The 20092-nt window shown below is 35.8% G+C and overlaps 4 protein-coding genes across 6 annotated transcripts; 3 read left to right on the forward strand and 1 right to left on the reverse strand.

Annotated features, from left to right (window-relative positions):
• The first annotated feature begins 757 nt into the window (after positions 1 to 757).
• LOC100253502 (mediator of RNA polymerase II transcription subunit 22a) lies at positions 758 to 6325 on the forward strand. Its single transcript, XM_002268742.5, has 4 exons — positions 758 to 953; positions 1193 to 1341; positions 4516 to 4581; positions 5908 to 6325. Exons 2-4 carry the CDS (start codon positions 1195 to 1197, stop codon positions 6145 to 6147), a joined length of 453 nt encoding a protein of 150 aa, XP_002268778.1. The 5' UTR covers positions 758 to 953; positions 1193 to 1194; the 3' UTR covers positions 6148 to 6325.
• A 1274-nt stretch (positions 6326 to 7599) lies between these two features.
• Positions 7600 to 11006, reverse strand: LOC104877790 (peroxynitrite isomerase Rv2717c). The gene is made up of 4 exons (XM_010646777.3): positions 10657 to 11006; positions 10416 to 10556; positions 9825 to 9893; positions 7600 to 7982 (listed from the first exon to the last, which is right to left on the reverse strand). Exons 1-4 carry the CDS (start codon positions 10819 to 10821, stop codon positions 7863 to 7865), a joined length of 495 nt encoding a protein of 164 aa, XP_010645079.1. The 5' UTR covers positions 10822 to 11006; the 3' UTR covers positions 7600 to 7862.
• Positions 11007 to 11398: 392 nt separating this feature from the next.
• LOC100241619 (serine/threonine-protein kinase AGC1-7) lies at positions 11399 to 14758 on the forward strand. 3 transcript variants are annotated; one of them, XM_010646774.3, is made up of 4 exons: positions 11399 to 11726; positions 12194 to 12270; positions 12379 to 13112; positions 13697 to 14758. In XM_010646774.3, the coding sequence occupies exons 2-4, from the start codon at positions 12232 to 12234 to the stop codon at positions 14577 to 14579; spliced, it is 1656 nt and encodes a 551-aa protein (XP_010645076.1). In that variant the 5' UTR covers positions 11399 to 11726; positions 12194 to 12231; the 3' UTR covers positions 14580 to 14758. The 3 variants fall into 3 exon arrangements, with proteins under 3 accessions (XP_010645076.1, XP_010645078.1, XP_019072445.1); XM_019216900.2 differs by having other exon boundaries at positions 11707 to 11726; positions 12374 to 13112; XM_010646776.3 differs by having other exon boundaries at positions 11399 to 12270; positions 12374 to 13112.
• A 513-nt stretch (positions 14759 to 15271) lies between these two features.
• Positions 15272 to 19145, forward strand: LOC100243260 (isocitrate dehydrogenase [NADP]). The gene is made up of 15 exons (XM_002268946.4): positions 15272 to 15566; positions 15760 to 15803; positions 15903 to 16012; positions 16126 to 16163; positions 16273 to 16350; positions 16439 to 16492; positions 16579 to 16680; positions 16864 to 16955; positions 17060 to 17163; positions 17439 to 17507; positions 17586 to 17701; positions 18172 to 18206; positions 18301 to 18443; positions 18649 to 18771; positions 18859 to 19145. The coding sequence occupies exons 1-15, from the start codon at positions 15518 to 15520 to the stop codon at positions 18950 to 18952; spliced, it is 1251 nt and encodes a 416-aa protein (XP_002268982.1). The 5' UTR covers positions 15272 to 15517; the 3' UTR covers positions 18953 to 19145.
• The last annotated feature ends 947 nt before the right edge of the window (positions 19146 to 20092 follow it).

A 20092-nucleotide genomic window follows, 5' to 3' on the forward strand; every position in this document is an offset into this window, starting at 1 on the left:
TAAATCTTAATTTAAATACACTTCAAACATGTAACACATTTACGGAATATATTTAATTAATGACCAAAATGCATAATGGATCAAGGCAAAATACTAATGGGCAACATGTTCAACTCCTGAGTATGGCCAGAAAAAAAATATATATGTACCTTGAGATTCTTAGAAATGAAAGACGAGTGGCTTGCTTTGTAGGATGATCATCTTTGTTATTTTGGTGTGAGAAAGAAAAGATGACTAAGAGAGGAGACACAGAAAAGGAAAAATCTTTTAGGGTTTTTGCGGAACCCTCCTGTTTTCAATTTGGTAGGTTTTTAAAGGTACCCTTCTTTTCTTATTTATTTGGGATAATTTGATTTAGAAAAACATGTTTTGTTTTTACTTTTTAGGGTTATTAGATCAAAATGATGAAATAATCTTAAATTCACAATTCTAAGCATCCCATCTATTTCAATTTCAAAAACAAAAGGGTTTCTATTTTCTTGTAGAAAAGATCTTTTTTTTAAATAAAAAAATAAATAAATAAATATATATATATATATATATATATATATATATATATATATATATATATATATATATATATATATATATATAAAATAAAGTTATTTTTAAAATTCATGGATCATTTTTACATTTTTAGATTATTTAATATTTTAATAAAATAATTCTTATTTTTACAACCTTTCTTAATTAATAAATAAAGGTTATTTAATTACAAGATCATAAATGATAAAACTCAATTTTAAAAATTTAATCTTTCTGATATAAAAATACCTCATTCTTTTCTCACAAACATCCCACAGGAAGAGCGTTGTATTGTGTTGAACTTCTTCTCGGCTTCTCTCTCTTTCTTCAATTTTGATTTCACACCCAGCGCTGCCGGCGATCATCACGCCATCACTAGCGACTGCCTACGAGCCATCCGCAGCACCCACTTCAACCCCATCGCCGGGGTATTGCTCTCCATACTTTCTATCTATTTGATCTCTCCATTTCTTGCCTAGAATTTAGGGAAGTTTCACGTGCTTGTATCTGTTCAATGAAATGGGAAAACACATTTGGGTTTTTTGAACGCCGATTCGCAAATTAATTCAAAAAGTATTCCGAAAATGGGGGAGATCCATGAAAATTCCAATCATGGGAGCACCCGAAATTCCGAAATTTCTTACCAAGGGATTTTTGTATTGAACAGAAATGAACAAAGGCGGAGGCGCCGGTGGAGGGCCAACAGCAGCGGCGGCAGCGGCGGCGGCTCAGAAACAGAAAACTTTGTTGCAGAGAGTTGAAACTGACATCGCTAATGTGGTTGATCACTTCACTTTCTTAGTTAACGTTGCTCGGGTACCATTACTTTGTTCTTTTTAAATTCTCTTCCTTTTCTTTTTTTTTTAATTTCATTTTCTTCATGATTTTATCTATTGGCAGAAACTTGTTGGTAAAATGTGGTTTCAAATATATGTATCAGACAGTACAATCTAGGGCGTTGAGCATCTATGTTATTCTTTATTTTTATATTTTTGTTCAAAATACAAGTGGAAATGAGAAAACAAAGAGTTCTTTTGGAGACATTTCTTGTTGTTTTTTGTTTTTGACTGACATTATGTTGCTAAAAATTACTTTAATTTTTTTTTAATTAGTTTATAAAAACCAACATATTTCAATATAAGTCTAATTCTTGTATTTTATATAAAAGTTACCACTATTTTTCGTTTTTTATATCTAAACCAACACTAAGAAAATTGATGACCAGAGAGGCAGGCCTGCATTATTTCTTTCTGGAATCTATGGTATTAAGATGGATGTGTGACAAATGGCTATCACGGGAGATATTCAGGATTGACCTTAGCAGTGAGAAATGATTCATGCAGTTTACCTGAGTAGTTGGGATATATAACTTTATTGAGTTCAGTGACTCAGTTGTTTGTAAGGTGAGGCATGCTTTAAGCTACACAATGTAGGTAATAGAAACAACTTGCCCATGAAGTTAAAACATTGAGATGGGGGAACAATGTACCCATGAAGTTAACACAGTTGAGATGTGGTTACTGAGATGCAGGAATGTTGAAACTAGAAAAATCATGATGAAATGAATGTGTTCATGAAAATTGAGATGTAGCATCAACCAATAGTAATATGAGAGGAAGTTGCCTAAAGATGGTTTTGTCATGTGCAACAAAGATTAAATTGGAGTGAGGAGAAGTAACGGCTTACAATTTAATGGGAAATATGTCCTTAGATTTGAATGGGAAAAAAGGATTCATGTGACCAAATTCCAAGTAGCTGGAGACAAGGGTTTATCAAGTTTAGTCACGATAGCGTATAGAAAAAAACAACGGTCAAATCGAATTTCTGAAACTTTGTAAAAGTAATCTTGATGAGAGTCTATCTTGTGGATGTATTTTTGAAATTTTATATTTAAAATTATTTATTTTTTTGAAGCACATCCATGCTACCTCTCAAGAGAAGCCCCCCTTCTCGATTGACGAATCATTCCTTTTTGGTATGTGGAACATGGATTTCACTAGGTTAATTTTTTCTTTTAAAGTCAAATGACCATTGATCCCATCATTTGAAAGACTTGATGAAAGTAATGATTGGTGAATGAAAGGATGGCACATGTAGGAGAACAGGCAGAGGTGAGTTTATGTTTGGCGATGATAATTTAACATGGTTTCATGTTGTTAAACTAGAGTTGGGGAGTCTAGACTGGATGCCATGATACAAACCAAGGGGAATGAACCTCTAGGACTAGGTCCTCTCCTTCAAGACTAATTCTTGATGATGAAGATGCCAATTTGGAGAAGAAAAAGAACGAAAATGGTTAGGGTTATAAATCTAACAATTGAAAATAGGATGATTGATTTATGTCTGTTGATGATGATTGATAATGATTTATGAGGCTACATGTTTATTGTTTAACTTTCAAGTTTTGAAGTTCTTGCAATTTCTTGTATGATAGGAAGTTTTTTGGTGTTTGGAATTTGAAATTTTGGATCTACATATTGGTGCTATGCGGTTGATTACTAAATTTGATATATCATGTGCTAATGTAATTAAATTAAAACTTTTTTGGTGACACATGACAAATGTTAGCATATTAACTTATATACCATTGTGTTAGTGTCTTGTGAAATTTACAATATTATTTTCTTGCAGCCACAAATTTGCTTGCAATATTATTTTCTTGTGGATACAAATTTGTGACATATAAAATTGCATCAGTCTGCTGAGTTGCACCCTACTTCACTCAAATGCATGTTGGATTGCACCTTGCACCTATGCTTTAATAGACCATCTTAAGTACACCTTGCGCTTTGATGACCATGGTGAAATTACACTTTTGGTTTTCAGAGAAAAGAAAGAAAGAAAAGAAAAGAAAAAAGGCTATGTCTGCTGAGGTTAACACAACTTTGGTTGTAGCTCCAAATAATTTATAGGATTTAATTTCTTTATAATAACTATTTTTAAGTTTAAGTTCAATGTCACTACATGAGTAAACAAGTTGTGTATTTGGATGTATGAGACACTTGGCATTGTTATGCATTGATAATGTTGCCTTTGCCTTAGCTATTCAATTACCAATAGGTAATTCATGGTGCATAGATGTCACCAACTTGCACTTGCTGGAAGTTTTCAGCAAAGCAAGTCTCACAATCTGATGCCATTCATCAAGGATGCAAACATATCAGAGTGGTAAGCAATTGTATGAGTGATGAGTTAGTGTGCATGCCCCTCATAGCATCTTTAAATGATGGATAGGCGAACTCAATTGTAGCAAAACAAGCTACCTTGATAGCCACAGTGATATAATTCTTTAAAGATGATAGTCAACACCCATTCCACTATGAAATGGACTGGTTGTCATGCCTCTGCAATACCTAAGCATATTTTATTTCAACTTATCATGCCTGTTGTGTTTCATTGTCGTCCTGATTTAATGAGATTTTGACTTGTCTGTTTCTGGTTTCTTGTTGTAGAGATGGAACTAAAAGTTGTCTTATGCTTTATTTTTCTAGTTAGCACCACCCTTTGTGCAAGCCATGGTGGTTCACAAGAACCCCTACCTGATTTATTATATGATTGAAATTTGGAATTTATTGACGAGGGCCCCTAATTTCTGCAAATTTAGGATGTGAGCCAACAAAAATACAAAATTAGGAACTTATTTTCAAATTATAGGTGACAAAAGTCTGAGCTATGCTGGTTCTTAAAGTGATATGGAGATCTGTAGGAAGGAATTTAACAACCAAGACAAGTATTACCAGCAATATTGGCTGAGAAAGGGGCTCTTCATTATTTTCCCTGAATAAATGTTGCGACTTAATGTTTGCTGAGGGAGATATGGAAAAGGGAGGGTGAATTAATTTCGGTATTCACCAAGGGATTAGTTGGTTCTTCTTAAAGATGTCAAACATGGATTTAATACATCTTAACAATTGTGAAAATACTAAATATTTTAAAGCATTGCAATGAATCTAATGTAATATTCTCTTGACAGTAATTTGTTTGTTGTAGGTGAATGACCCGCCAGTCAGAAATTCACAGGAGGCTTTCATGATGGAGATGCGTGCAGCCAGAATGGTAATAGATGTGTTTCATTGTAGTTGTCCTCTTCTCATACGCACACATGCATATAGATAGACGCACATAAAAGCAATAAAAGGAAAAAATTATATTCAATCCCAAGTCTTGAAGGAAATACCTCTCTTTGATGAGAAGATGACTTCTTTTCATACAAATACACATGTACCTATACAGAAATTTCTGGCAATAAGAAATTTTTATGACTTTGCCCCCAAGCCTAGAGGAAAGACCTATGTCTGATGGAACTTTTAGCTTCAGGGGAAAGACCTGTGTTTGATGAAAAAGTTTCTAGTCTATGGTCAGAATTGACTGGTCATACCAAAATCTAGTTTGAAAACCTAGCCGTTTGCATTGCTTTTGGGTCATAATCATTGTGTGGAATATACAGTATGGTGTTTAAACTGATTCGATCCCCTCAGCCTTGAGTGGCTCGACCACTGCTAGCCCCTCTGTCCAAACATACTTCTTTAAACTGATTAAATCCCCTAAAAAATTCTCCTGTTATGCTACTGCCAGAGATTCCAAGCAAGAATTGGGAGGCCAGACACCATTGCTTCCTGCTATTCCCCTTGATAAATTTGTTTTGCCAGATGCTGGAAGGCACAAATACTGTCCTTGGGAATGCAAAACCAACCAAAACAATAAGAACATGGACAACATTCCTTGGGTAAATAGATAATGGAGCAAATTGTGATATGATGACAACATGAGATTTGCACAAGTAACCCCAATTTCCCAAGATCCTTCTCTGTGCATCAACAGGTCAATTGTCAAAATCTTTTCCCATTCTGTCAGCTCGATAAAGAATGCCACTAGTGAGAGTTGAGGGTTTCCAGATCTCAGCTGCTGTCTCCCATCCTCTCCTGCAACCCACCTTTAGCCAGGATTTTCCCTCCCTGCATCACAATGCTAGTGATAAACTGGCCACAATATCCCTCCCAAATTTACCTTCCAACTGTAGCAAAAGAGATATAAGTTGAAACACTCAATATCCCCCAACAAGATGAGATTGTAATAAATGTGTTATTCCCCATTTGGTCAGTGTAACTTGAAAGTGTGTCAACCCTGAAATTGTCATCTATTCAAAGGTATTTCCATTGGATTTGTCAAATTTCATGGACTAGTTGAGTTCCATCCACATCAAATACTATTGTTGACTGATCATTTTTCCCAAAGTAAGTATATGGTTGGGAACTGTCCATGGACATCAATTCAAGTCTCTATGAAACACCACTTCTCTGGTAGGCATGATTCCTGAATGATTTTCTGTATTTACTTTATTTTATTTTAATTCTTTGTTCTTTAATATTCATGTAACAACAGGTTCAAGCAGCTGACTCACTACTGAAGTTGGTGTCAGAGCTGAAGCAGACTGCAATCTTTTCAGGATTTGCATCTCTTAATGACCATGTAGATCAAAGAGAGGCTGAGTTTAACCAACAGGCAGAAAAAACTGACCACTTGTTAGCTAGAATTGGAGAGGAGGCAGCTGCTAGCCTCAAGGAGCTTGAATCTCATTATTATTCTTCTGCACAGAGGACAAGCGAACCCCCACAGCCATGAAGACTGATCTAGGACAATAAGCGATGTAGTGCCCCCTTGAAAATCAAAATACTATAATTTGAGTTCATGTGTAGGTTAAACAGGTCAAAATAGTTTCACTGTGGTATATGTAGTTCAGTTTGAATTTCAACCCTAGATGTATTATTACTAATGGCAAATGAGAATCTGTCTTTTTCAAGGTTTCCTTCCACTATAGGCCAGTGCATAATTGTCATACCTGTGCTGTCTTTGGTCCTTTTACCAATTCTATATTCAAATGCTGTTTTGAGGGATTTGTTCAAGCAGAAATCTTAAGAAGAAAGACTTCTTAAAAACAATTTTCATGGAGCCTGAACAGAGCATGGTGATCAGGAGACTTGATTTTTCTTTTTCAGTATCACAAACGCTCACCCTTGCCACTTGTATGGCCTCAGCTAGAGCCTTGGATCCTGTCATCAGTGAAGCTCCTAGTTTTTGCATGCTTCGAAGCTTGCTCTGTGCTCTTAATAAGTTTCTCAGCTTTAAGACAGACCTGTACATGCTTGATCAGTCATATAAGGAACTTCTCCCAAGTAGTATGCGACATTACATCACTTTATGGACCTCTCAGCTTTAACTGTCTACGCAAATGTATCGGGTGAATCATATCTTGTAGGTGTTAGGAAGAAGACTTCTTCTTTCAAGTGATGGACATCAACTCATCACAGCTGGTCAAATTCTACACATTGAGTTGGGGATTGGCTCATATGCCTTGCGTCACAAGTCACAACCCATTTAAGTATTATCTGCTTTGGACCTGATACCGTATCTTCTCAAAAACATATCTGCAAATATATGGTCCCGTGGTATTAAACAAAAGAAGATGACAAACGCTTGTATCTTTGAATCGGAAATGCTCAATCAATTTTGTGGGTGAGAAGAGGCATCCAATTCTCCTATAAACCCGTGCAATGCACTAGGCAAATCTTTATGGCATTTGTGACCTTGAAAGGAAAGCATGCTTCTAAACCCCCCTTTTTCATTGCAAGAACTGAAATTTAGGAGGAAATCAAGGCACATAATTTCCAACATGACAAAACTACTTGCAAAGGGATATAGATTTTGGCCATTTCCTCTAATATTTTTCTCTCTATAAACGGAGGAAAATAAGTAGATTTAATCTCTTCCTTTTGTTCTTGCACAAAAGCTTTTCTCAATTGCTTTCTTTGAGTTTCCAGAGAAATCCTAAACAATCAAAAGAGAATCTTTACACAGCTGCCACAATACATTTTTCTTTTAAGCCATAAATTCCAATCTATAAGAACATGATTGCTTTCAGATAACTACCCATGTCAGTTTGATCATATCATCAAATGTAGAACCTGTTAGTCTAATAGATTCCCTTGGTTTGAATTAGGTTCATGTTTTTGAAATGAATTTATAATTTGACATAGTTCTAAATGAACTGAATATCCCAGGAGAAAAAGAAGTCTATTGTACAAACAATGAATGCAAATGCTATTAATTCATTCACAAAATTCTACAAGCTTCACCATTTTATTTTGTTGGAGTATTCATGTGATAAAGAGAACTTCAGTTTAGCTAAAGCTTCCTTGCCCATCCTAAAGAAAATAAAGTTAATCAAGTACAAGCAAGCAGCAAAAGATGCAATGCTGCAACAAACATCAGGGAGGTGGTCACACAGGATATGAGGGAAGCTGATCTGTATTTCCTATCTTAAGTAAGACATGACTGCATCAGATCTTCTTGAGCAAAGCTTTCAGATGGGGTTGAAGACTATTAAGGTTGGTAGCCATCTGAACCACGTATGACAATTCTCCATTAACCAACTCAAAAACACGACTTATCTCCGTCACCTGTCCAAGAGAAAGGTAAGCAAGTTTACTCTCAAGAGTCACTTCCAAACACAGTTGAAGCAAACTGGTTTTAACATAGATACTGCATAGAGAGGGATCAATTAGCAACAGATGAGTAATTCTAATCCTCCTGACATTCTCTGAACTGTCATCAACATTTTGTTTAACATCTAATACAAAGTCATACTGCCAATGTGGAAGACTAATGAACCAGTCAACATAATGGCAGGCCAATACTTCAAAACAATTCATTATAACCATGTTGCATTCAGCAAAGTAAAGGCATTTTAGACAGCAATTAGGTCAGCCAAACTCAGCTCAATTAACGCCAATTAGAAACTAGAATCTAGATTCCCATTTGATGTTTTGCATTTCCATATAAATTTTTCTGGAAAATAAAATCAAAAGCAGGGGGAAAGTGCTGCATTTCTTCCATCTCATTTGCTCAGGGCTTGTCTGATATATCAATCCATTGCATTTTCCATGGCATTTAAAATATGAAATCCACCCTTAGCTTAGAGTTGTTTGTTATAATATAAACAGTCAACCAATAGAGCAAAGCAATCAACATGATGCTTGGCATTATAAGTTTGAAACCAAAACATTTAACAAAATCACTAAAAGAACTTAACCAACAAAAATGAGGTAAATTCATATGCTATGTCAAAACTAGGTGGACTTTTCAGCTTGGTTAATAAAACAGAATGTCTTATTTTGCATGGGACATCCCAAAATCACCCATGTCCATATGTTCATGTTGATATTAATCATAAAGAAGAGCTTAATATGGAAGACTAAAAGAAAGCATCCTCAGTACAAGTTTTCAACTTCTGACTAGGAAGTGGAATTTATTAATAGATAAAGGAGGAACGAAAGGGAGGGAGAGGGACAACATGCAAGCACCAACAGGCCTTTAAAGAAATGGCCAAAATAGAGAAAATAATATAAACTAAAATGAAAATAGAGGCCTAATTCTTTCATCTTTCATATGAAAAATTAACAATTTGAAAATGTATCAGTTTTTTAATAATTTCCATTGTGTTTGATTTTCCTTTATATTTTCCATAATTAAAAAAATTTGTGATTCCTTCATACTTTTTCCTTGGTACTTTCCATAATTCAAATGGAGCCTAAAGTTAAAAACAAAAAATCAACACCTGAATTTGTAGTGTGATAGGTCCACTAGACTGCAGATTCCATGGACCATACAGTTTAAAAAAAAACTTACAACAAATTGGGAAATCTCCAAGACTGCTAATGTCCCTGGAATGACCTCCCTGAGGCATTTGATATCCCACTAGCAATCATTCAATTCAACTGCCCACATTCTTGAATAAGGGAAGGGATTGAGAATGTAGACCTCATTTAGAAGGTCAATCAACAGTTATGGGCAAAAAATCTAAATCCTAAGAAAAACATAGTAATAACAATGAAGAAGCACTTCTGAACCAAGAGAGATTATTAAAGAGACATGGAAACATTTCTTTAGGAATAGAGAGCCCCAGCTAAAGATCCTCCCAGAAAAGAGCAAAGGGAGATTCTTGATTCACAAGGATCCCTAGTTTGAGAAAGGAACATCAATGCAGGCTAAATAAGATGATTTTGCACTACTCTTAACAACTACCCTCAAAGTTCTGACTGAAAAACAACTATCCCTAAAGGAGCCATGCAATTACATTGCATTTCCCTTTTATGAATACCACGTGTTTCCAGAAAGATTTTATCCATTCATTATGAAAATATATAATGTGAATTTATTTTTATGAACCATTCCGAAGCTACACGGCAATAAATCAAACTTTTTGTATGGGTTTGCCCTCTAATGGCCAACTTAAAATTTACCTTGGAGGCATTTCCCACAAGTTCACTCTGAAGCTTCACCAGTTTCTCTTCAGCATTATATGTCCCTTTCTGGAAGAAACGAAGTATTAGTGGCATTAAACAGGTAAGACCCCACAAGAAATATATTAAAAATAACATAGCAATATAAGTATCAAGGAAAGAAGAGGTCTTCTTGGTGTTAATGAAGTCTTGCATTGATAATATAGTAGAGTGGTAAACTTATCTGTCAAAACACAAGAGGCTGTGCTCTTCGTGGAAAGCACTATACGCATTGGGATTGCAGGCTTCAGGGGAAGGCTTTGATGAAGGCAGTTAGTTACTAAAATCATCTAATCAAGGTGCATTATCCAAGGAACAACACATGTCCAATAACTGAACTGCCTATTGCATATGACAGGGATGTGGGAACAATATAACCTAAACAAGAATTGAACTAAATGACCAGTCCCGGAGATGGGAACTGATAACACTCGTGTTTCCGATTGTGAAATGCAGATTTCAGCCCCAGGTCCATTAAAGCTACTCCAAAATACATTGAAAACCCAGACAAGAAAGTAAGAAAAAAAAGGGGGTAAAATGAAGGAGAAGGACCTGAACTTCAACAAGACCAGTGCTTTGAGCGATGACAACTTCGATGGTACCGTCGGGTTTAGGCCGCCAATAGCCGCTCTCGGCGTGCATAGGCTCGCCGGAGCTCAATTTCCAAGTCCTCTGGCTATACGCAATCACCGGCTTTTTCAACAAAGAAAAACAGAAAAAAGGAAAGAAAAAAGTCATCGTCTTCATCATCATCAAAAGAAGAGGAAGTATTTAGAAAGAGAAAAAGGAGTACCTTGCCCGAATGAGAGAAGAGGAGCTCCTCGCCGTAGGAGAAGGAGTTGATGGTGGGGAAACCACCCTCGCCTTGGCCTCTCCATGTTCCCAGCAGGTAGGAAAGGGGCTGTATTGCAGGGTGTACCGGGGGAGGTGGGGGCCTGGCACTGTTGTTGGCATCCATCTTTGGTTTTGACTCTTGTTTGACTCTCCTTTCTCTGTAATCTGTAAATGCTTCAAGGCTTCAACCACCCATTTTCATCCCCTTCTATTTTCTTCCATTCAGCCTTTTCCCTTTTGACACTTTCTTCAAATAAATGAACAAGAGAGGTAAGAGATTTTTGTTTTTGTTTTTGTCTTTTTCTTTCTCAATTACGAAAAAAAAAAAGTCTGTTGTCATATTTTCATCTCATTGTATTATTTTAATTAATTAATTGATTTTTTTTTAAAAAAAGAAGGAATATTTGATTATAAGTTGAGTGAATGGAAAAATGTTTCATACCTAACAATCATTTAGACGTATTATTAAATGTAAATCTAACCTGACATGAAACTCATATGAAAAGAAAATGGGGAAATGAGATCCAAACTCAAAATAATAAGATTATATAATAATTTTGTAATAAGATGAAAAAAGGTAAAAGACTCTTATAGTGCAGGGCTAAGTGGTGGTTGAATATTCAAAGAGAATGATGTATCAAACAAGAATAGAGCAAGGAATCGAGGGAAGACAAATTAGAGAGCAAGTGGGTGAGGTGGAGGTGAGGAATTGGAAGAAGAGAGCAAGTGGGCGAAAATGGAGAAGCCTCATGCACCACGATTCTCCAGTGTTAAGCGGCCATCCATCCATGTTCTTATGCCCTATGCCCCATGCCCCATGCCCCATGCCCGGGGCCTTATGTGACCGCTTCTCTCTCTCTTTCTCTCATCTCTTGTATTCAATCTTCCCATCACTTCTGTTTTTTCCACATTTTTCTCTCTTTCTCTTCCTTGAATTTCTTCGACTAACATGGGATGATCACAACATCTCCCAGACCCCTCCCTTCCTCACATCTTTCCTCTTTCTTCTCTTTCTTCCCATCTATCAATGTATGTCCATCGCTTCCTCCTCCTCCTTTGAAGTTTGTCTTTTGTCGACTGATATTTCCTCTTCTTCTTCTTTTTTTTTTTTTTCTGTTAAAAAAAAAAAAATGATTTGGTTGGAATGCGATTCTGTTACGTGCCCTCCACACATGAATATTGTATGCAAGCAAGGGTTGGTTTGATTCCCTTGGCCCCAAAATGTAATGCAAGCCATGAACCACCATGAATGGAACATTCACAAATTCTCATATAAATATATATACATGTTCATTTGTTGACTTTGATATTGGACATCATCCATGCATATGCCTTTGATGACGATTTTCCTACCCCATTCAACAGTAACCCCCACTTGTATCTTCTGTTTCAATACAAAGCACCACTTCCTCTGATTCGATTTCATTCAATTTGTTTGTTTATTCTACATTGTGTTTGAGAGTTTAACTGCAATTCCATGAAAATCTTCTGATCAGGAATTCCTATTGAGGGGCATTGCCGTGTTACCCAATTGATGTCTTTGAAGCCTACGAAAGGGCTTGACTCATCTGAGGTATGTGTTCATACTTGATATTCATACTCTCTCTGCCTTTATTCTTCTTCATGAATATGCTGTGTTATTGGTTAGTTTTTAGAATTATTGTCCATTCCAATAGTGCAGATGAGTTGCAGTTCACAAGAAGAAGCACGATGCGAGCCCAAACATATGGATCCAGTTGCCAAGAGCAGTGCCAATTCAACCCACAGCCCCCCGCCTCAGGAATCCAAAAAGGAGCGAGCAGTCAAAAGTAACGCCGCCAATGCAACTGCAACTGCAACTCATGATTTGGCCTCTGCACATGCACCTGTGGATCCTGCTTCCAAAACTAATGCAAATTCGTCTATGAACCCACCATCTGCAAAGACAAATGATGCAAAGACTAGTTATCTTGGCCCCAACAATAACAGAGGGATGAGCACTAGCACCCGTAGTGACAGCTTAGAGAGCTCTACCACACCCTTGAGACCCCACACTGGTGGTGATATTCGATGGGATGCTATTAATTTGGCCAATTCTAGAGACTCCCCTCTTGGGCTTAGCCATTTTCGGCTGCTCAAGCGCCTTGGCTATGGTGACATTGGAAGTGTCTATCTTGTTGAACTCAGAGGAACCACTGCCTACTTTGCAATGAAAGTGATGGACAAAGCATCTCTTGCAAGTAGAAACAAGCTACTTCGGGCCCAGACAGAGAAGGAGATTCTTGGACTCCTTGACCACCCATTCTTGCCCACTCTGTATTCCTACTTTGAGACTGATAAATTCTATTGCTTGGTCATGGAGTTCTGCAGTGGAGGTAATCTACATTCTCTGCGGCAGAAACAACCCAACAAGCATTTTTCTGAAGAAGCTGCCCGGTTAGTACCTTTCCACTTCATTTTGTTTATCACTTTATTCCCTTTCTTCCCCTTTGGAATGTCTGGTTCAGTTTTTGTACTTGCATATGCTTTATACATACCTTTTGATGAGCACTATGATAAAGGTTATCCAGATCATTTAGGTATAATTCGGAATCTGACAAATTAGTTTCAGAACCAGGAGAGGATTAGCAAAATTGATTACTTTAAGATGCCCAACTTTTCCCATCAAAAGCACACTTCTTATATTCACCATTTAGAAGCCTATTTATCATATACCAATTAGCCATATAGGAGCATAAATTTTATGTATTTCCTTTTCATATTGGTCTACTAGTGTTCTATCTCCCTTTTCCCAACCACCATCACCACCAGTTGACAAACATAAACAAAAAGAATTGGGCTGCATTTGGCTTCAAAGAATTTGATTTCATCTGATATTCCAACTCTATTTGGATTCGGCAATTTTGGTTTTACAGAGGAAATGTCTTGATGTCTCTTCTATCAGCTAAGTTGAGTTTCTTATGAAGTTCCTTGAGATTAACAGATAGAATCACTTATGTTTCTTGGTTCAACTTTGGTAGGTTTTATGCATCAGAGGTATTGCTAGCACTTGAGTATCTGCACATGCTAGGCATCGTGTACAGGGATCTGAAGCCAGAAAATGTGCTAGTAAGAGATGAGGGTCATATCATGCTCTCTGACTTTGACCTCTCACTCCGCTGTTCTGTGAGTCCAACGCTAGTCAAGTCTTCATCCGGGCATTCAGGTAGCACAGTTGGTGGTGGTGGCGGAGGTATCAGCAGCGGAGCAATTCTGGATGATGAATATGCAGTGCAGGGGTGTATCCAGCCTTCTACTTTTCTCCCACGCATTCTACCAACTAAAAAAAACCGAAAATCTAAATCAGATTTTGGCCTCTTCGTTGGAGGGTCCCTTCCAGAACTAATGGCAGAGCCCACAAACGTGAGATCAATGTCATTTGTGGGAACCCATGAATACTTGGCCCCAGAGATCATAAGAGGAGAGGGGCATGGCAGTGCTGTGGACTGGTGGACATTTGGTATATTCTTGTACGAGCTGTTGCATGGAACAACTCCCTTCAAGGGCCAAGGCAATCGTGCCACTCTGTTTAATGTTGTAGGGCAGCCATTAAGATTTCCAGATACTCCAACAGTGAGTTTCATGGCTCGTGATCTTATAAGAGGGCTTTTGGTGAAGGAACCGCAGAAGCGAATTGCATACAAAAGGGGTGCCACAGAAATAAAACAACACCCATTCTTTGAAGGAGTGAACTGGGCCCTAGTGAGGAGCGCCATGCCTCCCCACATACCCGAACCAGTAGACTTTGGGCACTTTGCTAGTAAAGAGTCGGGCCATGCTGAGAAGAAGAATTCAGATACTGGGGGTGATAAACACAAGAATAGTCCGAATGATGCTTCTTATGTTGATTTCGAGTACTTTTAGGAAATAGGCTCCTCCTACTTTGTATGATAACAACATACATATTAGGAGAAAGACCATATCATGTTGTAGAAAGAATAAGAAATGTATGCTTGCCGAATATCTATTCAACATACGGGTTGTTGGGTTTTATCATTTGATGCGTTTTACCTTCAAACAATCCTTGTAAGAATTTTTTGACAAAAAACACACTAATCAATCTTAATTTGTTGGTTTCCTTTGTTTTGTTTTGGTTTGATTCAATTCAGATTAACAATAAGAAATAAAATTATGTTATTAATTTAGATCAAATCAACAAGGTCATGACTCATGACTCATGACTAGACATGGTAGGACCACGAGTGTTATAACCTCGAATATATATATATATATTTCATTTTTAATAAAATAATATTTAAGAACGTAACCTCAAATATAAATAAATATTTCTATTTGCACCAATGAATCTGGTTTGTATGCTAATTAGAGAATGAACAGAATTATGTACACATAATTTAAATGCTATATTTGGTTTGAGAAAAAGTATTAAGAAAATATCTGGTTTATTTATGTTTCATTTACATTTTTCTTCAAATTTTATAGAACAAATCAGTCAATTTCTAATTTAAAAACTTTACTAAGAAAGAATAAGGAGAGAATATTCTTTCTCTCCATAAAAAATGAAATAGAAGAAAGTTCAGCGATAATATATTACTATATTCATTACATTTTAGGAAATGCTTACTCCAAAAAAATAATTGATTTCCATTTCTAAGTTTTTGCGCCTGGTGAGGGTAATACAGAAATTTCACGTTTCTGTAGGTGGAAATGTGGAACGGTGTATCAAACCAATGTGGCCGATGCATTCTGGAGGTGAAGGGAATTTACAGTATACCTTCGCTTTCTACGTTGGATTGTGTGTCGCAGACAGAGACTGTGTCTAACTCACTGATAAATCGGAGATGGCTTTGGAGAAGATCAAGGTGGACAACCCCATCGTTGAGATGGATGGTCAGCACCCTTTTCTTCTATCTTCTTCTCTCAATCAATTTCTTCTCTTTTCTTCTTTTTGCTTGTTTTACTTCACACGCCCCTTTTCTTGAATTGAATCCTGACTCCCACCATGGATTTTCAAATTCCAACCCAATTGAGATATGGGTTTCAAAGCCCCAATTCCAATTCAACTAATTTATATATCATGCAGGTGATGAAATGACTCGGGTTTTCTGGAAATCAATCAAGGATAAGGTAATTCTTATGCTTTTCTTTGTATGCTTCCTCCCTCTTTTTTTTTTCTTCTGTTTTTGTTTAATCATTCTTTCTTTTCTTTTTCTTTGTATTCCACAGCTTATTCTCCCCTTTCTAGAGTTGGATATCAAATACTTTGATCTTGGCCTACCCAACCGTGAGGCCACTCGTGATCAAGTTACGGTTGATAGTGCTCATGCCACTCTTAAGTATGCGCTTATGCTATCACCATTTCTTCTCTTGTTTAATGATTTTTGTGATTCACAAAATTTTACTTGTGTATTTTCAATATGTAAGTTTGTCCACTATTGTGTTGTCATAGGTATAATGTGGCGATTAAGTGTGCAACTATAACTCCAGGTACTCATTCTTTGACAAAGGGGAATGACAGCGTTCGTTTTACTTGCAATTGAACTATTTAGTTTACTTTGTTGTTTGATTCCTTTTCATTTGGTGTGGTGACTGACAGATGAAGCCCGTGTTAAGGAGTTCAACTTGAAACAGATGTGGAAGAGTCCAAATGGGACTATTAGGAACATTTTAAATGGTAATTGAATTTTCCTTTGTGAGTTCCTGCTTTTATTCTTCCCCTCTTACGTTTCCCACATTGTGAATTGGTTTCCAACATGCTTCAGGTACTGTTTTCAGAGAACCAATTATCTGCAAGAATGTTCCTCGCCTCATCCCAGGTTTTAGTGATGTGATTTTTCCTGTTCATTGTTTCTAACTCTACATTAGAGAAATGGGGCAATAGAATTTTTTGACATTTTTCCAGGTTGGTCCAAGCCAATATGCATTGGAAGGCATGCTTATGGGGATCAATATCGAGCAACTGATGCCGTTATTGAAGGATCCGGAAAACTGAAAATGGTGTTTGGTAAATTTTTATTTCCAGTAGTGAGCTTTCAGGGAATAATGTTTGTTTCATTTTTCGCATAGCTTCCAAAACTGCAGGCTCCAATGCCGAATTACAAGCTCCGCATATGTTTTAGTGCTTTATTCCAGTGTTGGTTTAGTATGTTATCTTCTAATCAAGGGCATCTTAATACACAATTTGCAGTGCCTGATGGACCAAATGAGATAAAAGAATTGGAGGTTTACCAATTTACTGGTGCTGGAGGAGTTGCTTTGTCAATGTATAATACTGATGAGGTTTACATTCACCAAATGTCTTCCTTTTTTCTCTTACTTGAAAGTCAATTTGAAGTTTACTAGACCTCTTGATACTGTCATATGATTATTATTTCTTTAAACAGTCCATCCGCGCTTTTGCTGAGGCTTCAATGAACATGGCTTACCAGAAAAGGTGGCCACTTTATCTTTCAACAAAAAATACCATTCTTAAGAAATATGATGGCAGGTAAGCATTCGAGTTTGATTTTAATTTTTTCTTTTTATATATTTTTTTTTTATCAACTTTATCTTTTGATTGCAATCACTCTAGCTAACTGAATCATCACAGTCCCTGCCTTATCCGCTCATAACTTGTGTGTGTGTGTCAGAGAGATGATTTGTTCATGGAATACCCATGTTATTCTAAGGGGCTGCATCATTTTGGGCCATGCTATTTTTCTTCTTTTGTGAAATATATGAGGCCTCCATTCATTATTTATCAATGTTTTCTAATCCATGAAGATTTAAAGACATATTCCAAGAGGTTTATGAAGCTCAATGGAAATCCAAGTTTGAAGCTGTGGGGATATGGTGAGATATCATGCCCCAGGATGCTGTCTGATTTAATTCAGTTCATGTTATTAGACACTAACTTATGTGGTTTGGTAGGTATGAGCATCGTCTCATTGATGATATGGTTGCTTATGCCCTTAAAAGTGATGGCGGCTATGTATGGGCCTGCAAAAATTATGATGGAGATGTCCAGAGTGATTTCCTAGCCCAAGGTTTGTACCATTTTGTTTCAATGATGTGTGAGTTACATGAAGGTTATGTTTGGTTCTCATAAAGTACCAAGGAAAGAAAAAAAATTGTTAAGAAAAATGATTTTCATATTTATTCACTATATGGAAAATATGAAACAAAATCAAATATAATTAAAATTAGTTAGTTAAAGATTTATACATTTTAAAATGATTTAATCTTTGCATAGAGTGGAAAAACAAGTTAAATGAGTTTGAAGTAACATATAAAAGTAATCTATGGACTTTAAATATATTCTTTATTTTCCTTTATTTTTTCTTTCCTTGTACTATTGCTCTTTATTTTCTTTCCTTTGCATTTTCCCTTAAATTTTCCAACAACAAAAACAGAGCCGAAGTGACTAGAAAAGGTTTGTTGCTCTAGAAGCATCACAGAAAAAGCATTGTGATGCTCTTTTTTTAGTCATCTGAAACTTTTGTCTCTATCATTACAGGATTTGGATCTCTTGGGTTGATGACTTCAGTACTGGTATATCTGCTCTGTTGATTTCTCTCTACACTTTCAAATGGGCTTTCTTATGTATCCTCACATTAGATTGATGAGAAGTTGGCTTGAATTCCAGGTGTGCCCAGATGGAAAGACTATTGAAGCTGAAGCAGCACATGGCACAGTTACCCGCCATTACAGGGTTCATCAGAAAGGAGGTGAAACCAGCACAAACAGCATAGCCTCTATCTTTGCCTGGTCAAGGGGTCTTGCACACAGGTATAAATGAGTTCCCGAACCATTCTTTTAATGTATCAAAATATTCAGAATAGGAATTTTCAGTTTTCGAGGTTGGGTAAATAGTTGTTAAAGGTGTCCTTATAGCGCGTTTAGGCCTAAGGCTATACCACTCCCTAGTTACGGTACCTTGCTTGCTAAGGGATGTGTCGTGATCAAGTTATGATAAGTATTCGAATGTGAACAGGGCAAAGTTGGATGGGAATGCTAGGCTATTGGATTTTACTGAGAAACTGGAAGCAGCCTGTATTGCAACTGTAGAATCAGGGAAGATGACTAAGGATCTTGCACTTCTTATTCACGGGCCTAAGTGAGTGCATTCAAAAGGATATTCTGTGTAGATGTTTTGCTACTGCTCTACATCTTTTGTTCCTAATAAACTTTCCTGTTTTTGTAGGGTTACTAGGGCTCAGTATCTGAACACTGAAGAGTTCATAGAAGCTGTGGCTGAGGAACTGAGAGCAAGGCTGCCTAAAAGATCGAAGTTTTGAACTCCTAGCCATTCACTTGGCTTTGTGTATGGCAATAATGTAAACTCCACAGTTCATTCAACTTATCTGTTTCTCGTTCAAACAAGGCTGATGAGATTATTATTATTATAAATCAAAGTTTTGAACTCCTACCCGTTTACTTGGCTTTGTGTATGCCAATAATGCAATAATGAAAACTCCCAAGTTCATTCAACTTAGCTGTTTCTCATTCAAATTATTATTATTATTATTATTATTATTATTATTTTGGTGTATTGTAACTCCCAATTTTGTAAAAAAAAAAAAAAAAAATTGGTCACCAATTTTTTTATATGATTTAATTTCACTTCAACTCTAAAATTTGGTGTAAATACATTAAATTACTATTGATTTTAAATTTTGTCACTTAAATCCCCTATAAATTTATTATATTTTGTATATTATATTCCCTCAATTTCGTGAGTTGGTAACATATGTTTAATAATTTTCTAAAAGATAAATTATATTCTTTAAAAAGTAAATTTTATATTTGATATAAATCTATAACGGTGCTAAGAGATAAAATTTGAAATAAATGATGGCTTAATGCATTTATACAAAACCTAAAAGAAGTAAATTAAAATTAACCATTTTTAGATAAATATTAAAATTATATTTTATATTAAAAAAAGAATAATAACGTTATTAAAAAATTTAACAATCAATTGTAATATTCTAAAATTTCACACAAATTTATATTTAGAAGTTAATTTCACTCCCTTCTCCTCAAAATTTGATTAAACACAAAAGACCATCATTAATTTGATAAAATGTTATCAAACATTTCTCTTATTTCTAGTGATAGGAGATGAATGAAAATCATAAGATGGGGTATTTAATTAATTTATCCAAATATATTAAATTGTGAGAGATAAATATAAAATAAATGGATAATAACTACTATAAATTTAGTAAATTATAAAAAGTACGATATAGTATTTTACTAAAAATTGTAAAGCATAGATATTAATATCTTAATAAATGTATAAATTATATTTTTTGTTAAAAATAAATAATAATATTTCAAAAAATAATAGGTATTGATAATATTTTATTTAAAGCCAATTATAAAAACAAATACAATTTTTAAAAAATGCAAATCTACTTTCTCCCCTACATACA

This window comes from Vitis vinifera, chromosome 19, assembly GCF_030704535.1.
Source record: "Vitis vinifera cultivar Pinot Noir 40024 chromosome 19, ASM3070453v1".
Lineage (NCBI taxonomy): Eukaryota > Viridiplantae > Streptophyta > Magnoliopsida > Vitales > Vitaceae > Vitis > Vitis vinifera.

Bases quoted from the DNA above. Each gene is read 5' to 3' on its own strand.
- LOC104877790 (XM_010646777.3), bottom strand. From the start codon at position 10,821: ATGGATGCCAACAACAGTGCCAGGCCCCCACCTCCCCCGGTACACCCT. The intron at 10,557-10,656 runs GTACTCCTTTTT...TTGTTGAAAAAG, and splicing joins TCTTCTCTCATTCGGGCAAG to CCGGTGATTGCGTATAGCCA. The intron at 7,983-9,824 runs GTAAATTTTAAG...TCTCTTGGACAG, and splicing joins TTGTGGGAAATGCCTCCAAG to GTGACGGAGATAAGTCGTGT.
- LOC100241619 (XM_010646774.3), top strand. From the start codon at position 12,232: ATGTCTTTGAAGCCTACGAAAGGGCTTGACTCATCTGAG. The intron at 12,271-12,378 runs GTATGTGTTCAT...CCAATAGTGCAG, and splicing joins AAGGGCTTGACTCATCTGAG to ATGAGTTGCAGTTCACAAGA. The intron at 13,113-13,696 runs GTTAGTACCTTT...CAACTTTGGTAG, and splicing joins TTTTCTGAAGAAGCTGCCCG to GTTTTATGCATCAGAGGTAT.
- LOC100243260 (XM_002268946.4), top strand. From the start codon at position 15,518: ATGGCTTTGGAGAAGATCAAGGTGGACAACCCCATCGTTGAGATGGAT. The intron at 16,681-16,863 runs GTAAATTTTTAT...CACAATTTGCAG, and splicing joins AAAACTGAAAATGGTGTTTG to TGCCTGATGGACCAAATGAG. The intron at 18,207-18,300 runs GTATATCTGCTC...CTTGAATTCCAG, and splicing joins GGTTGATGACTTCAGTACTG to GTGTGCCCAGATGGAAAGAC.
- LOC100253502 (XM_002268742.5), top strand. From the start codon at position 1,195: ATGAACAAAGGCGGAGGCGCCGGTGGAGGGCCAACAGCAGCGGCGGCA. The intron at 1,342-4,515 runs GTACCATTACTT...TGTTTGTTGTAG, and splicing joins TCTTAGTTAACGTTGCTCGG to GTGAATGACCCGCCAGTCAG. The intron at 4,582-5,907 runs GTAATAGATGTG...ATGTAACAACAG, and splicing joins AGATGCGTGCAGCCAGAATG to GTTCAAGCAGCTGACTCACT.